Source organism: Oryx dammah, unplaced genomic scaffold (genome assembly GCF_014754425.2).
Source record: "Oryx dammah isolate SB20612 unplaced genomic scaffold, SCBI_Odam_1.1 HiC_scaffold_5, whole genome shotgun sequence".
Classification (NCBI taxonomy): Eukaryota; Metazoa; Chordata; class Mammalia; order Artiodactyla; family Bovidae; genus Oryx; species Oryx dammah.
In genome coordinates, this window is record NW_024070189.1 from 55,643,772 (window position 1) to 55,667,740 (window position 23,969).

The 23,969-nt window shown below is 40.2% G+C and overlaps 1 protein-coding gene across 9 annotated transcripts in view; it reads left to right on the plus strand.

Annotated features, from left to right (window-relative positions):
- Window positions 1–7,652: 7,652 nt before the first annotated feature.
- The window catches only part of NR3C1 (nuclear receptor subfamily 3 group C member 1), a 117,201-nt gene continuing 100,884 nt past the window's right edge, over window positions 7,653–23,969 (plus strand). The window contains exons 1-2 of one of the 9 annotated variants that reach the window (XM_040239818.1): window positions 7,653–7,707; window positions 12,009–13,220. In XM_040239818.1, coding sequence (XP_040095752.1) covers window positions 12,022–13,220 — 1,199 coding nt within the window. In that variant the 5' untranslated portion in view covers window positions 7,653–7,707; window positions 12,009–12,021. Of the gene's footprint in view, window positions 7,708–7,840; window positions 7,960–8,395; window positions 8,475–8,685; window positions 8,866–9,172; window positions 9,656–9,934; window positions 10,317–12,008; window positions 13,221–23,969 lie in introns of those variants that run through there. The other 8 variants (XM_040239815.1, XM_040239810.1, XM_040239812.1 and 5 more) reach the window with 8 other exon arrangements.

The following is a 23,969-nucleotide window of genomic DNA, read 5'->3' on the forward strand; positions in this document are numbered from 1 at the left end:
TCTGTATGTTTCCTTGAATCCTGTGTGCCTGCCTCCTCACTGTTCCCCCTGCTTCCTGCCTTAGCTCCTACAACACAGGCTCCACATGACAGGTGGAATGAGCTTTCAAACAGTAAATTAGATTACATCCATAATCAGTGTGCTGATAAATGTCTAACAGCTGCTGCGAGGGAGTATCTCTGTATCTGTTATACAGTTTTACTGATACAAAGAATGCATAGCATACAGTTTACCAAAAAATAATAAAATACACAACACTTTTTACAGTAAATTCTATATAGTCCATTGATTTTCAGATTGGTTTCAATGATTTTTGCCAAACTCTTGTACCACAGTCAGCCTACAGCTGCAATTCAATTATGTTTGGCAAAAGCAGATCAGATTTGGTTAATATTCAGTTCAGCAAAGAAGTCACTCATGCCACTGAAGTTCAAACATGAATGTTGATGACTTTTTTTTTTTACATTAATGAGCAAGATGAAAGTAAAACAACAAAGATGTATTTTTGGACTACTCTTTGGCAATGATGTGAGTGCTTCTCTGTTGATCAGATAGTAGTTTTCAAGTACTGAAAAATATTTCATCAATTTTTTGGGTTATTCATGAATGAACACACATTGAAGTTCAATCTTTATTGCTAAATTTTCTTCTATCACTTTCTTAGGTTTAGACAATCAACACAATAAGTCAAGCTGATTTGCAGTGTTTTCCAATTTCTATAGTGTACATACTCCATCACAACTGATTTCAGACTACTGAAATAACATTTCTGAGTGCAGAGTTGGGAAGAGATGTTGTATCACACCATTATATGGGATATGCATTATAAAGGATGGATAGAAACAACTTTAAAGCATAGATAATGGTAAAGCAATTAAGAAGTGATGTTTTGAGCATTTATTACCTTGGTTTTTTAAGTATTTTGTTTAATTGTAAGTTTCTAAACGGTTTTTTTGAATCTTGGCCATGATGAACAAATGACTTACAGAATTCCTGAAAACTTAGCAATCAGGTCCCCAAGCAGGTGCAATTGGCTCCAGCACTCATGAATTGCCACCCCTCTGCTGGAATTGTCAGGCCACCCATTGCACTATCTGGGGAAGGAGTGAAAAGAGGCAATAATGATTGTCAATAAAACTAATAATTACTTTTGTTGTCGTGAACTGACAATGAAAAATCATACACACCCCTCCTTGTTTTTCCAAGCTTAGTGTTTAAAAACTCCTTTTGTACACACCATCCTGTTTGACTTACAGATTCCTGTGAGGTAGGGGGTAGATATCACCCTTCTTTTATGAATAGAAAAACAAGGCTGAGAAGAAGTGAATGACTGGCTGCAGATGATTCAGTTAAGTAAAGGACAGAACAGGATTTCAAAGTCAAGAGACAAACAAGAGGGAAGAGAAAATTAATTGACTAAGACTGACATCAGATTTAAAGGTTGTAACAAATTGTCCTTTTTAACACTTCAGAGTCTGTTATAAAGTACATTCATGTCTTGTTAAGGGACCCCTATACCAAGGATGTTTTGATCTTTCAACTCCACTATTTCTAGCAAAGCCCCACATGACCTAATAAATAAACAAGGTGTAAGCACCAAAATGGAAATGTAAGTTTTTGAAAATGAGCTGAAAGTTTTCACCTAGAAATGGAACCGATTGAAACAATCTCTACTAAAGGAACATGGAATAGAAAAGGAGATTAAATCAGAAAGAGGAAGAAAGCTAATGACATAATGGCCAGCCACAAATGCCACAAATGAAAAACAAGGTACGTAATACTTGCTATAGTTATTCAGTGTGCTTGCTCTAATGTCTGCAAACACTAAAAAACATTAAGTTCCTGCTCACTGCAACATTTATCTCATTTATCTGCTGATATTTACCTCCTCTTTGAATCAGGTATTGCTTAAACTAAGTTCTGCAGCATAAAGAATATAGACTTAATAGGACATGCATAAGCATATCATGCAAATGAGTATAAATTGTGATATTTTAGGTAGCTTATGATGAAACCATTGAAAGCATCATGAGAATCAGCAAAACACCAGGGATGTCCCTAACAATTTAGCATTTCTCAGTTCATGTGGGAATGTTAATTCCAATTACAAAAAGAAGTACCAAAGTGGAATTCATTATGATTAAGAACTTGCTGTTCTAAACGTGAATTGTTTATAAAAAGCATGTCTGGTGTAAAATGCAAATATTGAAGCAAAGAAAGACAGGGCTTTTGGAACTCAGCTGGGTTCTGTTGAAATTCTGACCTTATAAAGTTAAACGAGAACAAAAGTGTTTCCTAAAGACAGGATACTGTTTTAAAGCGGCATCTGATAGCTATGGTAGCTGTAGAAGTAATCTTTTTAAGTAAGTTCCAACAACCCACGAAATCTGCTTTTGCTGGCTTACTGTAAAATTTACATCTTCAATGAACTGCCATACTCCAAATTAATACATATGAAAATGATAAAAATTTATTGATTCTAATTTACATTTAATGTCATAGATTTAAAGTGAGGTGAGGGGATAAAAGGATAGAATAACCAGAAAGTACAGCCATGACAAGGAATCATGGGCTGTAGGAAGATAAGTTACAAGGAGGTCTCTTTATGTAAAAGGAAATACATGTGGTAAACAATGGTAAAGGTGGAAATGAATGTGGTATGTAGACTGTGCTCTTTTCTTCATCAGGCTCTCTCTTAACTAAAGCTACTAAAGGCACTCATCTCAACTAAGCCAGGTTCTCTTTCTCCCTGGAAACATACTGGTTCGTGCAGGACAGGCTGAACACTGGGCCACGGTTACTTCCTATGCTGCACACATTGCTGTTTCTACCATTTATGCTCTCCAACAGTTCCTGGCAGTGTTTCCCCCGAAATTATGTTTATTCCATTTGCACTGTTCTAGTAATGACTTGATTTAATTAAATATTAAGTAAAATGATGAAACATGAGCAATGAAACTTTTTGGTTTATAAAATCCAAATGGAAAAACACCCTACAAATAATTGCTGTCAAACTAGGTGAATATAAGACTACTTTAAAAGATCGAGGTGAGGACAGAGGATGAATCATAAAAATTTAGAAATCCATACTCATTATTTTTAAGTATTTTTAATTTCTTGCTCTACTTTAAAGAAAACTAGAAAAATAGTAATACTGCATATTAATAACTGCTAATGATGACTGAACATCTAATATACCCTAAGAATTAGTTATTTGCTTAATCTTTATAATAATTTGAGTTAATACTATTATCCTAATATCTTACGGAAAAACCCAAGTGAATTTTTTGGCCAATCCAATATCATCCCCATTTTACAGACAGTAGAAACTGAGGCACAGAGAGTTAGGTTGCCCAAGGTTACATTCTTCATAGAGGTGGAGGCCAGCCAGCCATTCTGACTTTTAACAGCTATGCTGATGCAATGCAGGTGTAGTTTATACATGAATGAAAACAAAAAATGCCAGTCACTGGACTCTCGAAAGCTTTAGACCCTCATCAAAGGATTAACAACTAAATACTCAGTCATAAATTCTAGGTTTTAAAGCTTCAAATTTACAACTATAATTTTCTATGATTCCCTTGCTTTAACTGACTTTCTTTTAATACCAGTCCAATCACATCGGTGACAAAGTTTTGCCTTCTACAAAGGTGACAGTTGTAGTCTTAAATACTAACCAGAATGAGAGTTGAGGTCTGTATACACTGGAATAGGGATTTATTGTAGATGTTTAAGCAGGAGTGTGGCAGGACTTAATTGATGATTTGGAGGAGCATTCTGGCAGTGAGGCCTGGATTTTTTCTTTTTTTTTTTAATTGGTATATAATTGCTTTACAACGTTGTTAATTTCTGCTATGAAGTGAAGTTGCTCAGTCGTGTCCGACTCTTTGCGACCCCATGGACTGTAGCCCACCAGGCTCCTCCGTCCATGGGATTCTCCAGGCAAGAGTACTGGAGTGGGTTGCCATTTCCTTCTCCAGGGGATCTTCCTGACCCAGGGATCGAACCCAGGTCTCTCATCGTAGGCAGATGCTTTAACCTCTGAGCCACCAGGGAAGCCTAGGCTAAATGTGTACATATATCCCTTCCGCTTAGATCTCCTTCCCATCTCCATCCCCCAGCCCACTGTGCATCCAGGTCATCACAGAGCACCAAGCTGAGCTTCCTGTGCTTTATATATATATATAGCAGGTTCCAACTAACTATCTAAAATGATACAACAGATGAACAGAATTGGAGAATTCACTCTGATAATCTATCAATTGCTGTATAAATGTAAAAAAGTGGTTTACTTACTGTTCAGGTTTAAGGTTTTATTCACCTTAGGATATAGTCTCAGACCCATTCCATTTCTTCCTTCCTTCCTTTATTTACTTATTCATTTAACCACTGGGTACCTACTATGTACTAGTCATACAGTTGGAGAAGGAAATGGCACCCCACTCCAGTATTCTTGCCTGGAAAATCCCATGGATGGAGGAGCCTGGTAGGCTACAGTCCATGGGGTCGCGAAGAGTTGGGCAAGACTGAGCGACTTTGCTCTCACATTTCACTTTCATGCATTGGAGGAAGAAATAGCAACCCACTCCAGTATTCTTGCCTGGAGAATCCCAGGGACAAAGGAGCCTGGTGGGCTGCCATCTATGGGGTCGTATGGGGTCGCACAGAGTCGGACATAACTGAAGCGACTTAGCAGCAGCAGCAGCAACAGTGATACAGTGTTGAAAAAGACAGACACAGGCTCTGCCATCAAAGTGCTTTTTAAAAAAATTTTAATATTTATTTATTTAGCTGTGCTGGGTCTTAGCTGCAGCATGTGGGATTTGGTTTCTTGACCAGGGATTGAACCCAGGCCCCTTTGCACTGGGAGCCTACAGTCCTAGCCACTGGACTAGCAGGGAAATCCCAGAGCAGTTTATATTCTAGAGGGAGAGACAGAAATTTAACAAACGAATCCAAAAGTAGCAAACTATCACTGTAATGTGCTACCAAGGTAAAGTACAGGACACTATAGGATCAAACAGTAATGGGTCTTTTTTTGTTGTTAAATTTTTTTAGGAAGGAGTACTCAGGTGTTTAAACATAAGTCAATTAAAATGAAGATCTTGAGTAATATTTGGACACATTTCATTAACTCATTTGGCCTCCACAACAATGCAACAATGCAGCAAAAGTGATATTATGTCTAGTTAACCCAATGTTTTATTATAACTGTGTACTGGACTCTCTTCTAGGAGTGGAACATATATCGATGAACAAGACAGTAAAGGTCCTTGCCTTGTTGCAGTTTGGATATATCACCTCATTCCCACCTTTACTTCTGAGACAATCAAATATATTCCCCCTCAGATAGGGATTCATCCTATTTCTTCTTTTTTGGTAATTATAACTTCCCAGGGTTACAGATTAATAATTTTCTATCTACTAGTAATTTTTCATGTTTAAAGATAAAATCATATATATAAAACACTTTCAGTGGTGTCTGGTAGATAGAAGTTCAGTAAATGTTAACTCCTGTTAGAATTGCTGTTATTATTACATTGCTTAATCTCATATCCTTTCTGGTACAGAGGATTTCATTTCTTGAATTAAATTCCATACACATTTATTGCAGGTGTATCACATGATTTGCAAACTCTTTTGTGGAAATTACAAGATCAGTGAAGAAAAATCTCTTTAATATTGGTCTATTTCTACCCTCCATGCTTAGCTATGTGATCTTGGATAAACCTCAAGCTCTGTAAGCCTCGGGTTCTCATGTTAAAACCATATATAATCTATTCAGCTGTTGTCAGCAGAAGTGGGCAGCAGACTCTGTGTGTGAGGTGTGTGTGTATGTTGGGGGAATCAATAAATGTTAGCCACAAAGCATAACAATTTTAATACTCTGAAAAGCAGATACTGGGCTAATCTAAAGTTTATGCATGCTTTCAAATAAACATGAAAGACTAAAGAATGAGAGGTTTCCCATCAAATTAAAAAGTTAACAGGCATACTCCGACCACTGAAAAGAAATGAATCAGGAAATTTTAACACTTTTGCTCCACTGAAAGTGCTTTCAATGGTGATTGTTAATCTGAAACAATGAGTCCTCTCCTATTGTAAAGTGATCCACTGGACCTGCAAGAAAAAAATGAGAGGGGAGAACTGGGAACTCTTGTAAAAGCAGATGTTATATAAATGCAGGGTGCCAGCAACCTGCAATATGAACAGGTAAGAGGGATGAAATGGTTTGTTTTTTAAAAGCAGGGATTCAACTATGAAACAGGATTAGGGTATGGGAGGAGAGACTTGATTAGATATGATAAGGTCCCTTTACATGTTTTGTTGTTTAGTTGCTAAGTCGTTTGGGACTCTCTTGCAACCCCATGGACTGTAGCCCACCAGGCTCACCTGTCCATGGGGTTTCCAAGGCAAGAATACCGGAGTGGGTAGCCATTCCCTTATCCAGGGGGTCTTCCCCACCCAGGAAGTGAACCCGCATCTTCCACATTGGCAGGCGGACTCTACCACTCTACCATTGGCAGGCAGACTCTACCACTCTACCATTGGCAGGCAGAGCCACCAGGGAAGTCTGCCTTTCCCCCTTTATTAATAGTTGAATACTCAAATAATTCCTAATATGACGTCTAAGCAGATGTACAAGGATATTCATTTCAGTGCAAGTTTTCACTTTCATGCATTGGAGAAGGAAATGGCAACCCACTCCAGTGTTCTTGTCTGGAGAATCCCAGGGATCGGGGAGCCTGGTGGGCTGCCGTCTATGGAGTCGCAGGGAGTTGGACATGACTGAAGCGACTTAGCAGCAGCAGTAGCAGCAAGGTAAAATTGTAGGTTTGGGTTTTGACTTTCTTTCCATGAAGCTGTTGGTTGTTTAGGGACCCATCGGGTAAAGACATGTGATTCTAGTATTTGAAACTTGTAAGGTAAGAAACTTGGGAAGTAGGCAAAGTAGCATTCTCGGAGTCAATTCTCATTTAGAGGCCGCCGTGAGCACCCAAGACTAGGGCTTCCCTCCAGTTGACTACTGCCAAGGAAAAGAAAAGAGAAGTCATTTCTTCTGGATCAGAAGAGGTGTTGCTAACAGATGGGGTTTTGTTAGCAACTGGGTTGCTCAGTACTCTTCATAAAAATTCTCCTGGCTGAGGGTTCTACGCTGGCAAAGGTCTTGGGTCCCTTCTTTCCTCCGGCGGTGAGTGTCTTTTCCTTTGCCAAGATGGTGGCCCTGGCATCATCTGGAGGCGGCCAGTGCAGATCGCCTCCGTACAGGTGGCTTGCTAATAGCCTAGTTCTCCCCTGTCATCCTTGGACAACACACGGGGCAGCGTCCGCCACCTCAGAACCAAGGACGAGCGACTTCGGCTACCGGGTAATGAGAACCTCCGCCAAGATGGTGGACGCGCAGCCAGGCGGCGTCAGCTGCCTTTACCAAGATGGCGGCGGGCGGTTTCCGGCACGCGCTTACCCAATCCTCTGCAAATGTCAGGGCAGAGCAGCCGCTGCCAGTCTGGGTGCAGCTGGGGGAAAGAGAAGCTGCAGCTGAGCGCCAGGGGCAGGGCTAGGTGGAGCTGCCGCAGCCTCCGCCCCCGGCGGCAGCAGGCAAGCGATGTCACCTGTAGGGGCGCAAAAGTTACCTCCCTAAATCCTAAAGCAACACAAACACAACCTTTCCCCGAGTCACACAAATGGTAGTATGTGCCGCCCAAGGTAGGAGGCGCGATCCCGGCGTCGCCCTAGCCCTCCCGAGGCGGCGAGCTTGGGAAGGGGGCTGGGGCGGGGGCCTCCCGCGCCGACTCCCCTCGCCCCACGCTCCTCTCTTTGGGGACAAGCCACGTGTTTCCCTCGGATGGAGGGGGAGGTGCGTAACGGGAGCAGCTGGAAGGAGTTTCACGCTGACGTTTTAAAGCTGCGTGTGTTCAATTTTATTTGGAGGGACTGGGGTCCCATGAACACGAAATGGTGAGCAACGCATTGAGGCGAGTGCAGCAAGTGTCAAAATTCTGGGGAAGGGCCTCCGCGGGAAACTTGGACGTGGGCCCCGGAGGTGGGTGGAAGGACAGGTCAGGAATTGGGGGTGGCGGGGGAGGAGGGCGTACATTGCAAGCAACTTACTATTTCGATTGCAACTTGCTTTTAGGCCTGCCACCTCCTGCTTTCCTTAAAAATAATAAAAAGTGCAAAGAAATCTAGTTCGCCGGAGGTTTTGCATTTGGCGTGCAACTTCCTTCAAGTGTGAGCGCGCTAGGACGGAGGGAGGGATGGGGGTTGAACTTGGCAGGCGGCGCCTCCTTCTGCCGCCGTCGCCGCCTCGCAGACTCGGAGAAGAGGGTGGGGGACGGTCGCGGCGCGGGGAGGGTGGGTTCTGCTTTGCAACTTCACTCTGGGTGCGAGCGCGCTCGGCGGGTGTAGACTCTGCCGCCCAGACGATGCGGGGGTGGGGGACCGGCCGGCACGCGACTCCCCGTGGGCCAAGAGTACGTATGAGCCGACCCTCTTCCCTGCCCGCCACTCCCTGAAGCCTCCCCAGAGGGCGTGTCTGGCTGTCCGGTCCGGCGAGCGGCCGAGACGCTGCGGCACCGTTTCCGTGCAACCCCGTAGCCCCGTTCGAAGTGACACACTTCGCTCAACTCGGCCCGGGGCGGAGGCGCGGACCGGCCCCGCGGCTCTGCTGCGGCCGCGCCCCGGCTCCCCCAGCCAGCCCGCTGTTGTCCGCAGGGGCGCTGACGGCGTTTACCGCCGAAGGACTGAGCGAGCTCCGGAGTGGATCTGGAGTCGCGGAGTTGGGCGGGGGCGGGAAGGAGCGGCAAGAAGAGAAACTATAGAGAAAACTCGGCTTCCCTCCGAAGCCCGCCCCAGAAAGGCCAGGTCGGCCCCGCCGGCGCCTCCTCTCCTTTTGCCTGCGGGGTGGAGAGGTGGGGGGCGAGGAGGCGGCCTGGGCGGGAGCCGCGCCGGGGGGCCGCGGGCGGGCAGGCGCCGTCGCAGCCGGGGTGGCGGGGCCCGCGCGGAGGGCGTGGGGGCGGGGGCCGCGGCCGCTCCTGCAGTTGCCGAGCGTCGCCAACAGGTTGCACCGTTCCCCGCGCTGCCGCGCGGCCCCTCGGGCGGGGAGCGGCCGGGGGTGGAGTGGGGGAGCGCGCGCGCGCGCGTGTGTGTGTGTGCGCGTGTGTGTGTGTGTGCGCGCCGTGGCGCCGCCTCCGCCCGCCCCCCTCGGTCCCGCTCGCTCGCCGCGGCCGGGCGGCCCTTTCGCGTGTCCGCGCTGCCTCCCCTCCTCCTCCTCCTCCTCCATTTTGCGAGCTCGAGTCTGTGACGGGAGCCCGAGTCACCGCCCGCCCGTCGGGGACGGATTCTAGTGGGTGGAAAGAGACGCCGCAGCCGGAGCGGCGGAGCGCCGGCACGGAGGACGCGCGCCCAAGAGCCCCGGCCCGCGAAGACGTGCGCGGGGCGGGGGTCTGGCTTGTCAGCCGGGAAATGGGAGACTTTCTCATATAGGGGCTCTCCCCTCCCCCTCATGGAGAAGGGGGCGGCTGTTTACTTCCTTTATTTTAGAGAAAAAAAAAATCTCTCCCTCCTGCTGCTCCTGCTTTCACACGCTAAGTTGTTTATCTCGGCTGCGGTGGGAGCCGCGGACGGTGGCGGGTGAGCGGCGCAGCCGGCAGAGGTAAGGGGAGGGCCGGGGGCTGGGGCCCGCGTGGGCGCTGGCTCCCCGAGGTGCGGGCCGGGGCCTAGAGGCTGGCTCGGGGGCGCCGCGGTAGCTCGCAAACTTTTATTAGCCTCGGGGAGTGGGGGTGGGGGCTGGCGAGGGCCGGGTGGCGGTGACGAAAGGGCAGCGCGCGGGTGACAGGGCTGGCCTCTTCCTCTCCCTGGGCCGCCGTCCCCCGGGGCCGAGGGGGAGGAACCCGAGCTCCCTGCGAGTGGAGCCTCGTCGAGCCGCCCCAGGTTTCCAGGCTCTCGCTCTCGCTCCCTGGCAAGGAATCCTGGCTTTTTTTTTTTTTTTTTTCCTTCCCTTGTCCCTTTTCTTTTCCCTCCCAGGGGGGCCTCCCTGACACCCGTTTTTCTGGTGAACGTTGAGTGGCGTCTGAATTCTCCTCGCCTGAATCTTTCCACTCCACCCTAGTGCGCCCGAGCGCGAGCAGGGTTTGTGTCGAGGCTCCAGTGCGTCTTCTTTCTGGCGGGCACGCAGTGTGTGTGTGTGTGTGTGTGTGTGTGTGTGCGCGCGCGCGCACACACACACACGCAGGGGGCTGACTGCGACTTGGAGACTTCGGCCGGGGCTGGCGTTATCTGGTGGAAGTGGGCGTGTCGGAGAAAGAACTCAACAGGTCTGGACACATTTCTTTCTTAACCTCGCACTTTTCCCCCCTCTCCCCTCCCTCGGCCCCGGGTTTGTTCTTTAGCGCTTGACATCACTTCGCGCCTGAAGGTTTGAAGTAGCCCCTTTTAGAAAAAAGACCCTCCCTAATCATTATAGTTTTGTGGTGCAATTTTTGACAAGCGCTAGTCTGACGTTTTGAGATTGCAGACTTGACAGTTGCAGCCAGGTAATGCCGCTTAAGACCCCTTGGCATGGTTCGTTAACGCCGATTACTGTGACAGGGTTATTTGCAACTTAAACGGGGGGATAAAGTCGTTTGAGGTATCTTTCCGTTTTATGAAGTTTTGTTTTGGTTTCGAGTTTGAAGGCAGCTGTCAAAGCGGCTTGGAAATTCATTAGGCTCCGTGTGATACCTTATGTTTAGAGATCGTTATCAGATAAATACAGCAGAGGGGCGGGGAGAAAAGCAGTTTACCCTTAAGGTTTGTAGAGGCGGGTACCCACCACTGTCTACCTTCATCACATTCCACTTTTAGAGAGGACCAGTGAAATTTGAGCATCTCAAAGTCTCCGTACAGGAAAAGTTTTCTTTCTTTGAACGAGATTTGACTATAATGTCGCAAATAATGCTTATCAAAGACTCTGCCTGCCTCTTAAAACATCTTGTCAATAACCTATCAACCTAACGCTCTTGAAAGAAGGCTCAGAATTAGAAGAGGTGAAGCTTTAGAATGCGGAGCAAATTGTTCTGAGCATTTTACTTCGATTTATATAAATGTGATTTTACAGGTCTGAGGTGTTTCTTTTATTTCTTTGTTTTTTTAATACTTATAATTTCGAGATTATAATAGTATTTCATACTGAGGTCTTAAGCAGTTTAAAAACATGTAGTTTCATCTAGATTCTATTGTGTTGTAAGGATTTGAGAGAGCTATAGTTCTTGTACAGTATTTAAATAAGCTAAAATTGTAGTGTGAAGCTACTACACGTTCTATTCTACTTTTTTAAATCTAAGTTTTGATTAGCCAGTGCCTTTCATTTCATACGTCCAAAATTTGAAGGCAGGCACTATTAGGCACATTCAGTAGGAAATATGGGTTAAAATAAGAGCCTTTTCCTACTCTGTTGGAAAATGAGCAGACCATCATTGTTTATTTTTCAAATAAAATACATGGTTCACCAGTAGGTTGTACTAAAACGTTTGGATGTGTGACCAGCCAGTAGGAGGGGAATTGGGGAGTAATTAGAAACAGAGAATTCTAGCATAGTGTTTATCAAATTTTACGTTTATTGGTTCTCAGAAAAGCCGATAACCTTGATGAGTTGAAAAGAAATGATCATACTTCTTTTTAAAATTAAATACTTTGACATCAGCTGGAACTTTAGAATAAGTAGATGTCATGAATTATAATGTCTCTGATTAACAGTTTGTGAGTGGCAGGATGAATACCCAGGCTTAGTTTGATACAGTTTTGTTCAGAGCTGTGCAAATGGACTGCATTGTACTTTTAAATGTGGTGCACTGAATGGGAGCAGGAGCCTCTGCTTTTGTATTCTGGAAGACAAAATCTATCTACTCTTTTGATGACAAGGAATTAGATCTGGTGTTAACTAAAAGGTTCATTTAACAGGCTCTTACTAATCGGATCACAGAGATAATGTGATTTTGTAGCTTATTATGTCCCCTTTTTTCTTGTAGCTGATACTCACTGATGGACCCCAAGGAGTCGTTAAGCACCCCCAGTAGAGAAGAAATCCCCAGCAGTGTGCTTGGTCGAGAGAGGGGAAATGTGATGGACTTCTATAAAACCCTAAGGGGAGGAGCTACTGTGAAGGTTTCTGCATCTTCCCCCTCACTGGCTGCTGCTTCTCAGTCAGACTCCAAGCAGCAAAGACTTCTGGTTGATTTTCCAAAAGGCTCAGGAAGCAATGCGCAGCAGCCAGATCTGTCCAAGGCAGTTTCACTGTCAATGGGACTGTACATGGGAGAGACAGAGACAAAAGTGATGGGAAATGACCTGGGATTCCCACAGCAGGGCCAAATCAGCCTTTCCTCTGGGGAAACAGACTTTCGGCTTCTGGAAGAAAGCATCGCAAACCTCAGTAGGTCAACCAGTGTTCCAGAAAAGCCCAAGATTTCTGCATCCGCTGCTGTCTCTGCTGCCCCCACAGAGAAGGAGTTCCCAAAAACTCACTCTGATGTGTCTTCAGAACAGCAGAATTTGAAAGGCCAGAAGGGCAGTAACGGGGGTAGTATGAAGTTGCGTACCACAGACCAAAGCACCTTTGACATTTGGAGGAAAAAGCTCCAGGATTTGGAGTTTTCTTCTGGGTCCCCAAGTAAAGAGACAAGTGAGAGTCCTTGGAGCTCAGACCTCTTGATAGATGAAAACTGTTTGCTTTCTCCTTTCGCAGGAGAGGATGATCCATTCCCTCTGGAAGGAAGCTCGAATGAGGACTGTAAGCCTCTTGTTTTACCGGACGCTAAGCCTAAAATTAAAGATAATGGAGATTTGATCTTACCAAGTCCTAACAGTGTGCCACTGCCCCAAGTGAAAACAGAAAAAGAAGATTTTATCGAACTCTGCACCCCTGGGGTAATTAAGCAGGAGAAACTGGGCCCAGTTTATTGTCAGGCCAGCTTTTCTGGGGCCAACATAATTGGCAATAAAATGTCTGCCATTTCTGTTCATGGTGTGAGTACCTCTGGGGGACAGATGTACCACTACGACATGAACACAGCATCCCTTTCTCAACAGCAGGATCAGAAACCTATTTTTAATGTCATTCCACCAATTCCTGTTGGTTCAGAAAATTGGAATAGATGCCAGGGGTCTGGAGATGACAGCTTGACTTCCTTGGGGACTTTGAACTTCTCTGGTCGATCTGTTTTTTCTAACGGCTATTCAAGGTAAGATTAACGCTTTCTGTTTCTTGAAAATGGTATGTTTAAGATCCACTGATAGATTTAAACGTTTATTTGAATGTATTTGACCGCAAGTCAAGTGCTTTTTCATGTGAAAAAGTTTAAGTGGTCTTTTGAAAGTAGGCTTGGTAGACAAACTACGTGATGTATCTGCACAAAACCCTTTCAAGTTTTGTGTTTGCTTTTTTCCGAAATAGTGGTATTTGGTGTATCCCATTGGGCAGTGATTGGAAATTTTATGTAAAAACTTAGTATAATATTGCTTATTAACAGATAACTTTAGTAAAAGTAATGTAAGTTCAGAGGGGGATAATGTGTGGAAACATATTTATTGTGCATATTTTTAAGTTGTCCTAAAATATGCTCTTACATTACAATGAAAAACATCTTTAATACTTACATAATCAAACCTTGTGCTGTATTTGTATATCTGTGAAGTGTTAGCCTGGGGAAAATTAGAAGTACTAACAATGAACCCTTTTCTTCAAACTGTGAACCTTCCTGTTGAAGAAACTGAGTTCTGAGATTACTAAAGCAATGCAGTGAACAGTTTACCTGACCTGAGTATTAGATGTGGGACAGAGTTCCTGACCCAGGGCAGATAAGTTATGTCTGCTGATTGGTTTCTTTAAGAAAGAAATTGGTGCTGAGTTTACTTTCAAATGTTCCTGCAAGTTCTCCCATACATAACTAATGGCCAACATTGTTAAGCTTCAGTCTCAGCTATGTTTAATTTGTTTCTATCTTCTTTATTCTCCATCATTTATAAGTATACTGACATTTCTGTTTGACTCAAAAAGGTCTGTAAAAATGTAATTACCAAGAAAAAGTTCTCAGTGTAAGTGAATCTGTTGGTAGGAGTTAAATGCTCTGTCCTGCACACCCATTGCCAATTCAGATAAATATGTATCACATTTTAGGTGTGAAGGAAAAAATAAAAATTAATTGTAGAGACACAAGATTGATTAATCAGTGAGACTCTTTGAGCCAGGAGGAGGGCATAGTAGACACCATGATTTCTTTCTACGTAAGTACTTCAAGTTCTAAAATGTTAATGGTAGTCATTTCCCACTAACTAGTCATTGAAATTTTTGTTTAAAACTTTTAAAAATACTTTCTCTATTAATGATATACCCTAATACTGAGGTGACTCTTTTCTTTCCTCTTTTAAAGTAGGAAGCTTTGCTCGTTGGGGAAAAATTTTAGACTTAGATTTAGGTTATATTCTATTCCTTTTAAAAGGCCTAGACGTTTCTTATAAAAGAAAAAAAAAATCCTTGGTTCTTGTGTGTTTTAAGGTAAACTACCTACTAATCTGTTACTTAAATAATAATTATCTTTTACTTAGAACATTTCAACTTTTTATTGCTGTCATTCTGAACTGAAGGTTTAAAATGTTTTCAGTAAGAAGATTTGAGATGTTAACTACATTAGCCTGTTGTGCTTCAATCTTAAAAGACATGCTGTGATTTAAATTTTTTAATCTCAATGTTTTTGGTAATGGAATTCATGGTTGTGCTTATTTATTTTAAAAGAATAAGTACATTTGATTTGACTAAGGTGTTTGTAGGAAACTGCTACTTTGATTTATTAAACATTTAATTGTACAAAGAAAAATAATATATCTTAGGAATCGCTTGGTGATAATTAATGCTTTTTGTTCTGATACTCAGCATGGTATTATTTTCATTTTCCTTACTGTAAAAAAGGCGTGGAACAAGAACTTCTCATTTTCTATTCACGGTTAACTTTCATTAAGCCCGATTGGGAGAATAAGTCTTAAATGAATATAGTTATTCTTAAATGATTAAAGATAATTTTAATACTTTTTCTAGTCGTTGATAACATTTAAGGTATGTCAGCCTCAACAGCCATAGGATGGTAGGCAAAACGATGTGGCTCTTTCAAGATTCTTTAATATTTAGTGAAATGATTTTCTTATGCTGATGTGTAGTTTGGAATTATAATCAGTAGTTTGTGTCCTATGAAAAGATGTAATATCTTTACAGGATAGTTTGAGAAGGTTTGAAAATTTTGTGCTTAGTGGCATTATCTTAACATTGGAAAATGTGATTACCCAGAACAAAGCTTCTTCCAAGTAAATCGAAACAGTGTTTCTTTTTACCATCATTGAATTAGCCTATTGTTTTCAAACAGTAACCCTGATATAACTAAAATTGGTTGCTTTCTCTTCTCTATATGTTACATGGTTATAGCCAAACTTTATGACCAGTGACCTTGAGTAATCAGCAGATAATTTAACACATTAAGACCACGACTATGTTAAATAGTATCTGTATCTGACTTTAGATACAGAAATATTAAATCCACTAATAACTTCACTTGCATTCTGTTTAAATTCTTTTAAAGCATAAATTGTAATTTGACTTTTTTAAGATGTCACCTAAAATTGCTTTTTCTTAAAACACTTAAAAACACTTTTCACTCTCTTTTGTGAGGGAAGGCAATTCCTTCTAATGTATCAGCATAGTACAACATCCAGTTATTACATTGTTGTAAAATTATGAATATCACGATGGGCCATAGTAGACTATTTGAAGATTTAAGTTAATTGATAGTAAAATGAGAGGAACCTTATTCGTAAAATGCAGTAGCCGTTCTACCTTAATATACTTTTTAAATACTGAAATTCAAAAAATTTAGCATAAACTTGTAACATTGATGAACGCACATTTCTGTATAATTTGATTTTCAACGTTGTTTCACTTGAGTATTAATGGTGCAACTGCTGAAAGGAGGCATAGATGTAAATGGTTTATGGTGGAATTAAGAGCTTTTATTGGAACTGTGTTGAAACATTAGTATGAAACAGTTGATCCCTTTCTGAAGGGTTATGACTATTGAAGAGAAAGAATGATGCAAGGTGAATTTGTAACCTAAGTCATAGGTGAAGTTTAAGGCTCTGTTGATTGGCATTTTATGAAGCTATGAAAAGTTATGTAGATTTTAACATCTCATTATTATTTGTATCTGTGCTTCACTTATTAAAATAATGGGAATGAAGACCTATACAAACATAGGATGAATGAAGCAAATTGTGTCCCCTTTACATTTTTCTTATTAACATTGTGTTGATTGTTTTCTCAGAGAGAGAGGAGGCCTGAGGAAGAGATTTTTACTGATTCTTTCCTTTTTTAATGGACACTTTATTTGTACCTGTTTTCTCTCCTTCCAAAGGTTCTAGCAGTGAGTGTTTCAGTCAGTGTCTTTTTAAGCTTAATATTTCTGATATTCACTCATAAAATGATTTCTGAATGTTAAAGGAGGCTAGCTTTTGGCTGTTTGTCTTCATTTTTTAAAACCCTGTACTTTGTTATGGCTTTATTATTAGTAAAAGAAAAAAAAAAAACACAAGATAAACACATTGTGTATTCAGGTGTGTGAGTTTAGTTTGAAATCACTACAGTACAGAGATGTGTGATTAACGTGGTCAGATTTTATTGAAATTACTTCTTGTGATGTTTCTTTGGCTATTCCATTATATTTTTATAGTTGATAAAAATAATTTGTATTACAATGCTGTTTTGGCTTTATTGATGTTACAGATATTTTAGTTAATCTGGCTACTTTCACTATTATATAGACTGTTTATAAATTTTACAAACTATAAGAGACTTATTCTGAAACATACATTGCATATATATAGGTTAAATGTATATTGTAACAGCAGTAAAATTCATATGTGTATAGAGATCACATTAGTGGCTTTTTGAGATTTTAGTGGAGAGGTTGGATCAAAAGTGTTTAGTATGAGTGACTAACATAAAAGAATATCTGTATTATTTGGTTGGCTATATAAGTTTTAATCCACTCTGGGCTGCAGGTGATTTGAAATAGCCTAGTTGTTAGGAACGCTTAATTTACATCGGGCTTAAAATTAGCCTGGGGCATATTTCTTAAGGCATATTTTTTCTTACTTTTAACATCATACCTAATTGTAGTGAGCAAAAAGTTTTCATTATGTACTGCTGTTTATGTGAGTAAATTAAATACACAAAATAGGTTTGTGCCTGATAGCATATACCCTTCTGAGGACATTCTGATAATTGTGTAATGCAATATTTATAGGTGTTTGCCAAATTAATGGGCACTTGCTTCCATATTTCCAAGTCATGAAAAATGTATATCGGTAAATTGTGTTGCAAAAGAATTTTCAAGAAATATTTTGTTGAATTTAGCTATAACTGAAAAAAAATCAATTACTTATTGACCTTTATAGAAGAACTCCTTATTTCTATGATTTCAGAGAGTCAGTTGTCCTCATTTTCTTCTGGCTTGTTCTACTTACGTTTTGTATTGTTCAAGTAAATAAAAATATCCTTATGGAGAACTTCCATTTAGGGGGAAAAAGGGATCTGTTAAGTGTTCCTCTCTCTTTGAATTGTACATGATCATTTTTATGCTAAACTGGATTAGAGTGTGAGTTTTAATGGTAAATTTTTGTATTGATTTTTACCCAGGAAGGTGTATTTTAGAAAATACAGTAGTTCAAAATTAGTTGGAGAGAGTGGTTTCAACCCTGAAACACCAGATTTTGATAGATTGCCTTTTTATTCCTGACTACCACTGTCACATATATCCCTTGAATACAGGCTTCAGTGGAGTTTGTGGATTACAGGTGTTGAAGGAAGGGATATGAGAGGGCGAAGCAGTAGAGATGTGAAAAGGTGGAAGATAAATTGAGAATCATCAAGAACGTTCCAAAAGCCAACAGTTTGGATCAGCTGCCATGAAAAAAGAGAAATTTGGGGCTGTGTTTGCACATCAAGTCTTTGCACATAAAGCAGTGCATTAACCAGAATTACAGTTTAGTTGCTTTTATTTGATGTAAAAATCTAAAGCTAATTGTGGCAATATAGCCCTGATGTTTATAGGTATTCTTGTTGTCTTTTGCTATCCTTTATTACAAAAAAAAAAAAAGGATGGAATGGAAATTTTAGTTCCTTTTAGATTATTACAGCTAAGACCAAGTTTATATTTTTCCCATTTTTATTTAGACTGCTGTTTACTCAAAAAAGTCTAATTATTGGCATGTAGCTGAAACAGTGATGATACATTATGTTGGTAGAAGCACTTTATGTTTCCTAGTGCACTTTGACATACACTGTCAACTGACCGTGTCATACGCTCCGGGAGTAGAACCCTCTTCTGTGGTAGTAACGTATTTCCATGGGTTGTGTATTTTTCTACTGAAAAGTAAGGACATGGATTCTTATTTAATCTTACCTATGTGTGTGCATGCTCAGCCATGTCCCACTCTTTGCAGCCTTATGGACTATATCCTGCCAGGCTACTCCGTTCATGGGATTCTTCAGGCAAGAATACTGGAGTTGGTTGCGCTATTTCCTCCTCCAGGGGAGCCTCCCAACCCAGGGACTGAACCTGAGTGTCCTTTGTCTCTTGCATTGCAGGGATAGTTTTTACCGCTTGAACCATTGAGGAAGCACATAATAAACTATGGAATTCTCCAGTTGCTAGATGGTCATTTAAACTATTTATATTGGAGTATAGTCCTTAAAGCCAATTATTTTGAATAGAAGTGTGTTATCACCTAATTTTATCTCTGGCCCAGCTTAAATATTAATGACTTATCTTAATAGAGCTGCATTCTTAAATATACTTTTTCAGAGTAACATATTAATTTTGAGTGCTTTAAAATTTTTTTCTTTTAAGCAAGTTTCAACAAGATTAATAATGTCTATAATACAACAAATTTAGTGAAAATGTCTCTTTATTTTAGAATTTTTTTTTTCATTTGCATTGTAGAGCTCCAAATACGTATATTTCAGGGGAGAAAGGTTTAATAATATGATTAGCTATAAATATTAGCACATTATCTTACATTGAATTTTTATTTTTTAAACTTAAGTTCAACTTAAGTATGTAGTATTTAAAACATACAGTTTGTGGCAATAAATGTTAATTTTTCTTTTATAATAAAATTAACCTTTATTCTGGTTGATTTCATAATTGTCCTTAATATTTAGCTGTGGCTATTATGAAAGTATATTTGATAGCCAGTTTTTTAAAGCTGTTGTGAAATGACATTTAATTTAGTACATGATTTATTATTTCATGCTGGTTGGGGCAATGTGTGACTTATGACCTTATGATTGTCACATTGAACATTAAAGCTCTCCCGGTTTGCTGTGGACACTTTTTTAGTTTATTATTGTTTTAATGTTTTGTGTTTTTGTTTTGTAATTATTGAAGGGTTTTCTTAATTTTAAGATGACATAAACTGCAAATTTAGTGGAAAAAAAAAAAAAAACTTCAAATCCCTTCCAAACAATTTCGTTACTTAATAGTAGAAGTAGTAAAAAGAAATAGACTAAAAATTAGGAAACTTGCATACTAATGCTGAGCTGAACTGATCTGTGACCTTGAATAATCAGGTGTTTTAGAGTAAAAATATTTTCTTTACAATTATACATGAATTATTTTCAAAACGTGTGTACTTCTGTCTCTAAAATCCTACAATCCTCTTAACTTATTTTAGTGAATGAGGCGCCTGGGGAAGGGAATGAAAAACTAAAATTGATTCTTTGTACACTGTCAGGTATAAGACAAGAACGAAACCAGGTTCAGTATTTTTACAAAATAGTTATTTAAAGTAATGTCGTTGGTGGTACATAGAAAATAATATGTAAACACTGTTGTTGGTAGAGCCTAAGAGTTGGGGCTCAAGGTCTCAAAGCTTGCTTCCTGTGTCAGGTACAGTGATTTTAGATTAGACATTAAAGGGGCTTGAGAGCTCATTTACAGCCCACACTTATTTTTTAAGAAGAGGAAATGAGACCTATAGAAAGTGTTTAGAGAAACAGCCCAGGATTAGTTAGTGGTATTACCAGAAACGATTTAGCAACTAAACACTAGCAACAATTACACAAAGATACCTAATTCTCAGTAGTCTAAGCTCCCCAGCAGGCCTGTCTTAACATCTGGTCTCTAGAGATCTGAAACAAAATACAGATTAGGCAGATATTTTGTAAAAGTTAGGATGAAGTTAACTACTTCAGATTTTTTTTAATGTATATTATCCATATTCTGTCCTGTATATTTTGAACTTTTTTTTCCTAATAATTTTTTCTGTAATTTTCTGTCACCAGTGTGCTCAAAACTTCGTATGCATTCATCTTATTTAAACCCCTTAACAACCCTATGAAGGTTTTTAATTCTAGTTTCTGTATTGTTACTGACTCTGTCAATAACTTTGTAGTATCGAAGATAGCTGTTATTTACCTTAATTTTACAGGTGGGGATATTTGAGACATTTATAGAGAAAGAGAACATAATAGGAATATTTAATTGTGATCTGAAGGGGAAATATTTAATATTGTTAGAAATCCCTCCTGAAGTGAAGTGAAAGTCTCTGTGTCGTGTCCGACTCTTTGCGACCCCATGGACTATACAGTCCATTGAATTCTCTGGGCCAGAATACTGGAGTGGGTAGCCTTTCCCTTCTCCAGGGGCTCTTCCCAACCCAGGGACTGAACCCAGGCCTCCTCCATTGCACGTGGATTCTTTACCAGCTGAGGCACCAGGGAATTCCAAGAAAAGTGGAGTGGGTAGCCTATCCTTTTTCCAGGGGTTCTTCCTGACCCGGGAATCAAACTGGGGTCTCCTGCATTGCAGGTGGGTTCTTTACCAACCGATACTTTTTATTTGTCATAAGTGAATTTTTAAGCAATATATAAAGGAGAAATGGGACCAAGCCACTATCTGTCTTGTGTGAAGTTTTAAGCAATCTATAAAGGAGAAATGGGACCAATCCACTATCCCTCTTGCGTGTATTTGTGTAGTCACTTTCTGCTCTCTGTCCCAGTTTCAGCTTCTGTAAAATAGTGAGAACGCTCAGCACTCTTGCTTGAGGGATCTGTGCATGGTTGTTTACTTTGAAAATTAAAAAGTCCTATAAAAATTCAGTGTGGAATTCTTAAAGCCCTGCCAAGTCTCCTGAGCTCAAACCAACATGACCCTCCGTGGCTTAAGTACACTGGGACATCTGTGCCTGTGTAGGTGTTTCCTATTTATGAAGCATTAAGACATTTTCAGTGCCATTATGTATAATCCCTGAAGGGTCATGGATCCCAGTTTTATAAGGACTAAATATATTTAAAGCTTTCAAGGGCCAAATCACTTTTTATTGCATTTTTTTTTCAGTTTGGGTTTTTTGTTACCTTTTCAGTGTGATGTAAATTTAATAGCCATGTTAATAACTTCAACCACATTGTTGTCCTTCTAAATAAATGCTAGAATATCCCTCTTTCTGTTTGATTGTCTGGTATTCTTCTAAAATCAAGTATGCAAAGATTGTCATTAAGAAACTTTAATCTGAAAATCTGTGTGCAAAAGAACTTCTGACTATAATGAATACCAAAATGTATCCTAAGGGCATAAATCTGGGAGAATTGTATAGTTGACTTGACTTTATTTACTAACATTTTTATTTTTGATAAAGTGGTTGGAAAAAACTTCAGAAAAACAAATTTAGTGGATGAAACTAATCTCTTTGAATAACAAAGAGTCAAGTTCAGAAACAAGTGACAGTTTAAACAGGTAAGCTGTTTAAATTGATAATATAAAACTGATAATTTAAACTGGTAATATGCTTATTTAAATTGGTAATATAAAAAATAACTCGGTTTGTAGGCAGCTTTCTTATAGGGAAACTAAAACTTTTAATTAGAACTAAATGTGAAATTTGTCAACTGGAATACAGCTGAGTTTACTAAGGACAAAGTGTGGCTATTAAATATCTAGACTGATTTTTTTAAAAACAGAAAACACAGAATGAATGTTGTCTTTTTAAGCCTCTACCTTAGGAGTCTATGTATATTCCTCTCTTGAAATTGCCTTCAAAACCACTTTATAAGACTTACTACACTATAGTAGCACCTAAATGTTCTTGCTTACTCAGAAAATGTGTTTATTCCTTAGCTTGATCATTTACCTTACTTATGTGATTCCAAATGATTTGAGTATTTCCAATAATGTAGAAATTTAATCCTCTCCCAAATTATAACATTTGTTTTCATTGAGATTATCTAAAAGAACTCATGTAGGTATTTCTGTAGAAGACTTAAATTTTAAGGTTTGTGGAATACCCCTGGAATAAGTGCCTAGCCTCCCAAGATAGGGCTTCCCTGGTAGCTCAGTGGTAAAGAATCCTCCTGCCAATGCAGGAGGGTTCGATCCCCATGTCAGGAACATCCCCTGGGGAAGGAAATGGCAACGCACTCTGGTATTCTTCCCTGGAGAATCCCATGGACTGAGTATGGTGGGCTATACAGTCCATGGGGTCACAAAAGAGTCTGACACCACTGAGCTCCTCCCAACATAATTAATTTGAAATGAATGTGGCTCGATTGCTAAGTTTGGATTGCTTTCTTTAAGCTATCAAGGAGCTTTATGCTAACAACTTATATACTCCCTTTTCTTGACATAGTGTAGAAAAAAACAGATTTATTCACTTCTTAGCCTGATTTTTTTCATAGATATTAATATATATTTTATATTCAAGTAAAGTGGGCCTGTCTTTGCCCTGAACTTGAAGGGAATCTCATGTTAGCAGAGGTACAGTAAATGTAAATTCCTACAGCAATACGTTTCCTTTTCCAAAATCCAAATCCAATCTTATTTCCCAATCCCAAACAATTCATTTCCCATTCCAATCAGTGTATCAGAGAATTAACTATTTGAGGGTAATTATAGGAAGAACAAGGGCTTCCCAGGTGGTGCTAGTGGTAAAGAACCCGCCTGCCAGTGCAGGAGACATGAGAGATGTGGGTTTGATCCCTGAGCCAGGAAGATCCCCTGGAGCAGGTCATGGGAACCCACTAATACTCTCTCCTGGATAATCCCTGGCGGGCTACAGTCCACAGTCCATGGGGTTGCAGAGTCGAACATGACTGAAACAACTTAGCATATATAGGAAGAATAACCCAAGTACACTAAAATTATTTATATTGGTAAAATTAACAGAGAGTTACAGTTACATGTATTTTCTACTTTTATTCCTTATGAGCTGAAAAGAAATTTTCTGCTCCTACTGAAAAAAATTAAGTAAATTTTGGTTGTCACTACTCTTTTTTTTTTTTTTTAGCCATGTTTATTATTCATAAAATGCTAGAATTGGAATGGATCCCAGCCTTTGAAATCATGAAGATACAGTCAGTGGCATTAAAAAGAGGATATACCTTTTGTAACCATTTTCTTTTTGAGATGATTCTGCTTAATAACTTTAGTACGTTTCCTGTGTCTGTATTGAAAACAACCTGTTTTCTCAAATAGTTATTCTTTCTCTGCCACAAAATGATCTGTAAGTTTTCGATGGCTAAAGAAAGGAAATAAAGAGCCATTATCGTGTGGCCAGTGTGCTCTACTAGTAAATTCACTTTTATTTCTTTACTCGTTTATTAGCCTGGAATATTCTAGCTTGTTCTCTCAGCTAGGAGCCTGGTTGATGTTTCTATTCGGGAGAAAATGCTTCTCATCACTAAACATGCAGTGGGCTGGTGTAGGTGCAGTCTGTGGACACTAGGCTTTCAATATAAGAAATAATTTCAGAAGAAAGGTAGGAAAAGTGGGTGAAATAATCTCTAACCCTTTAATTGATAATAATCATTTAACAAGGCTGTACAGTACTTTGGGGGTACCACAGACATATTTAAAAGGGAAAGTAGAGTAAATAAGTGAACCCAGAAGGAAAAG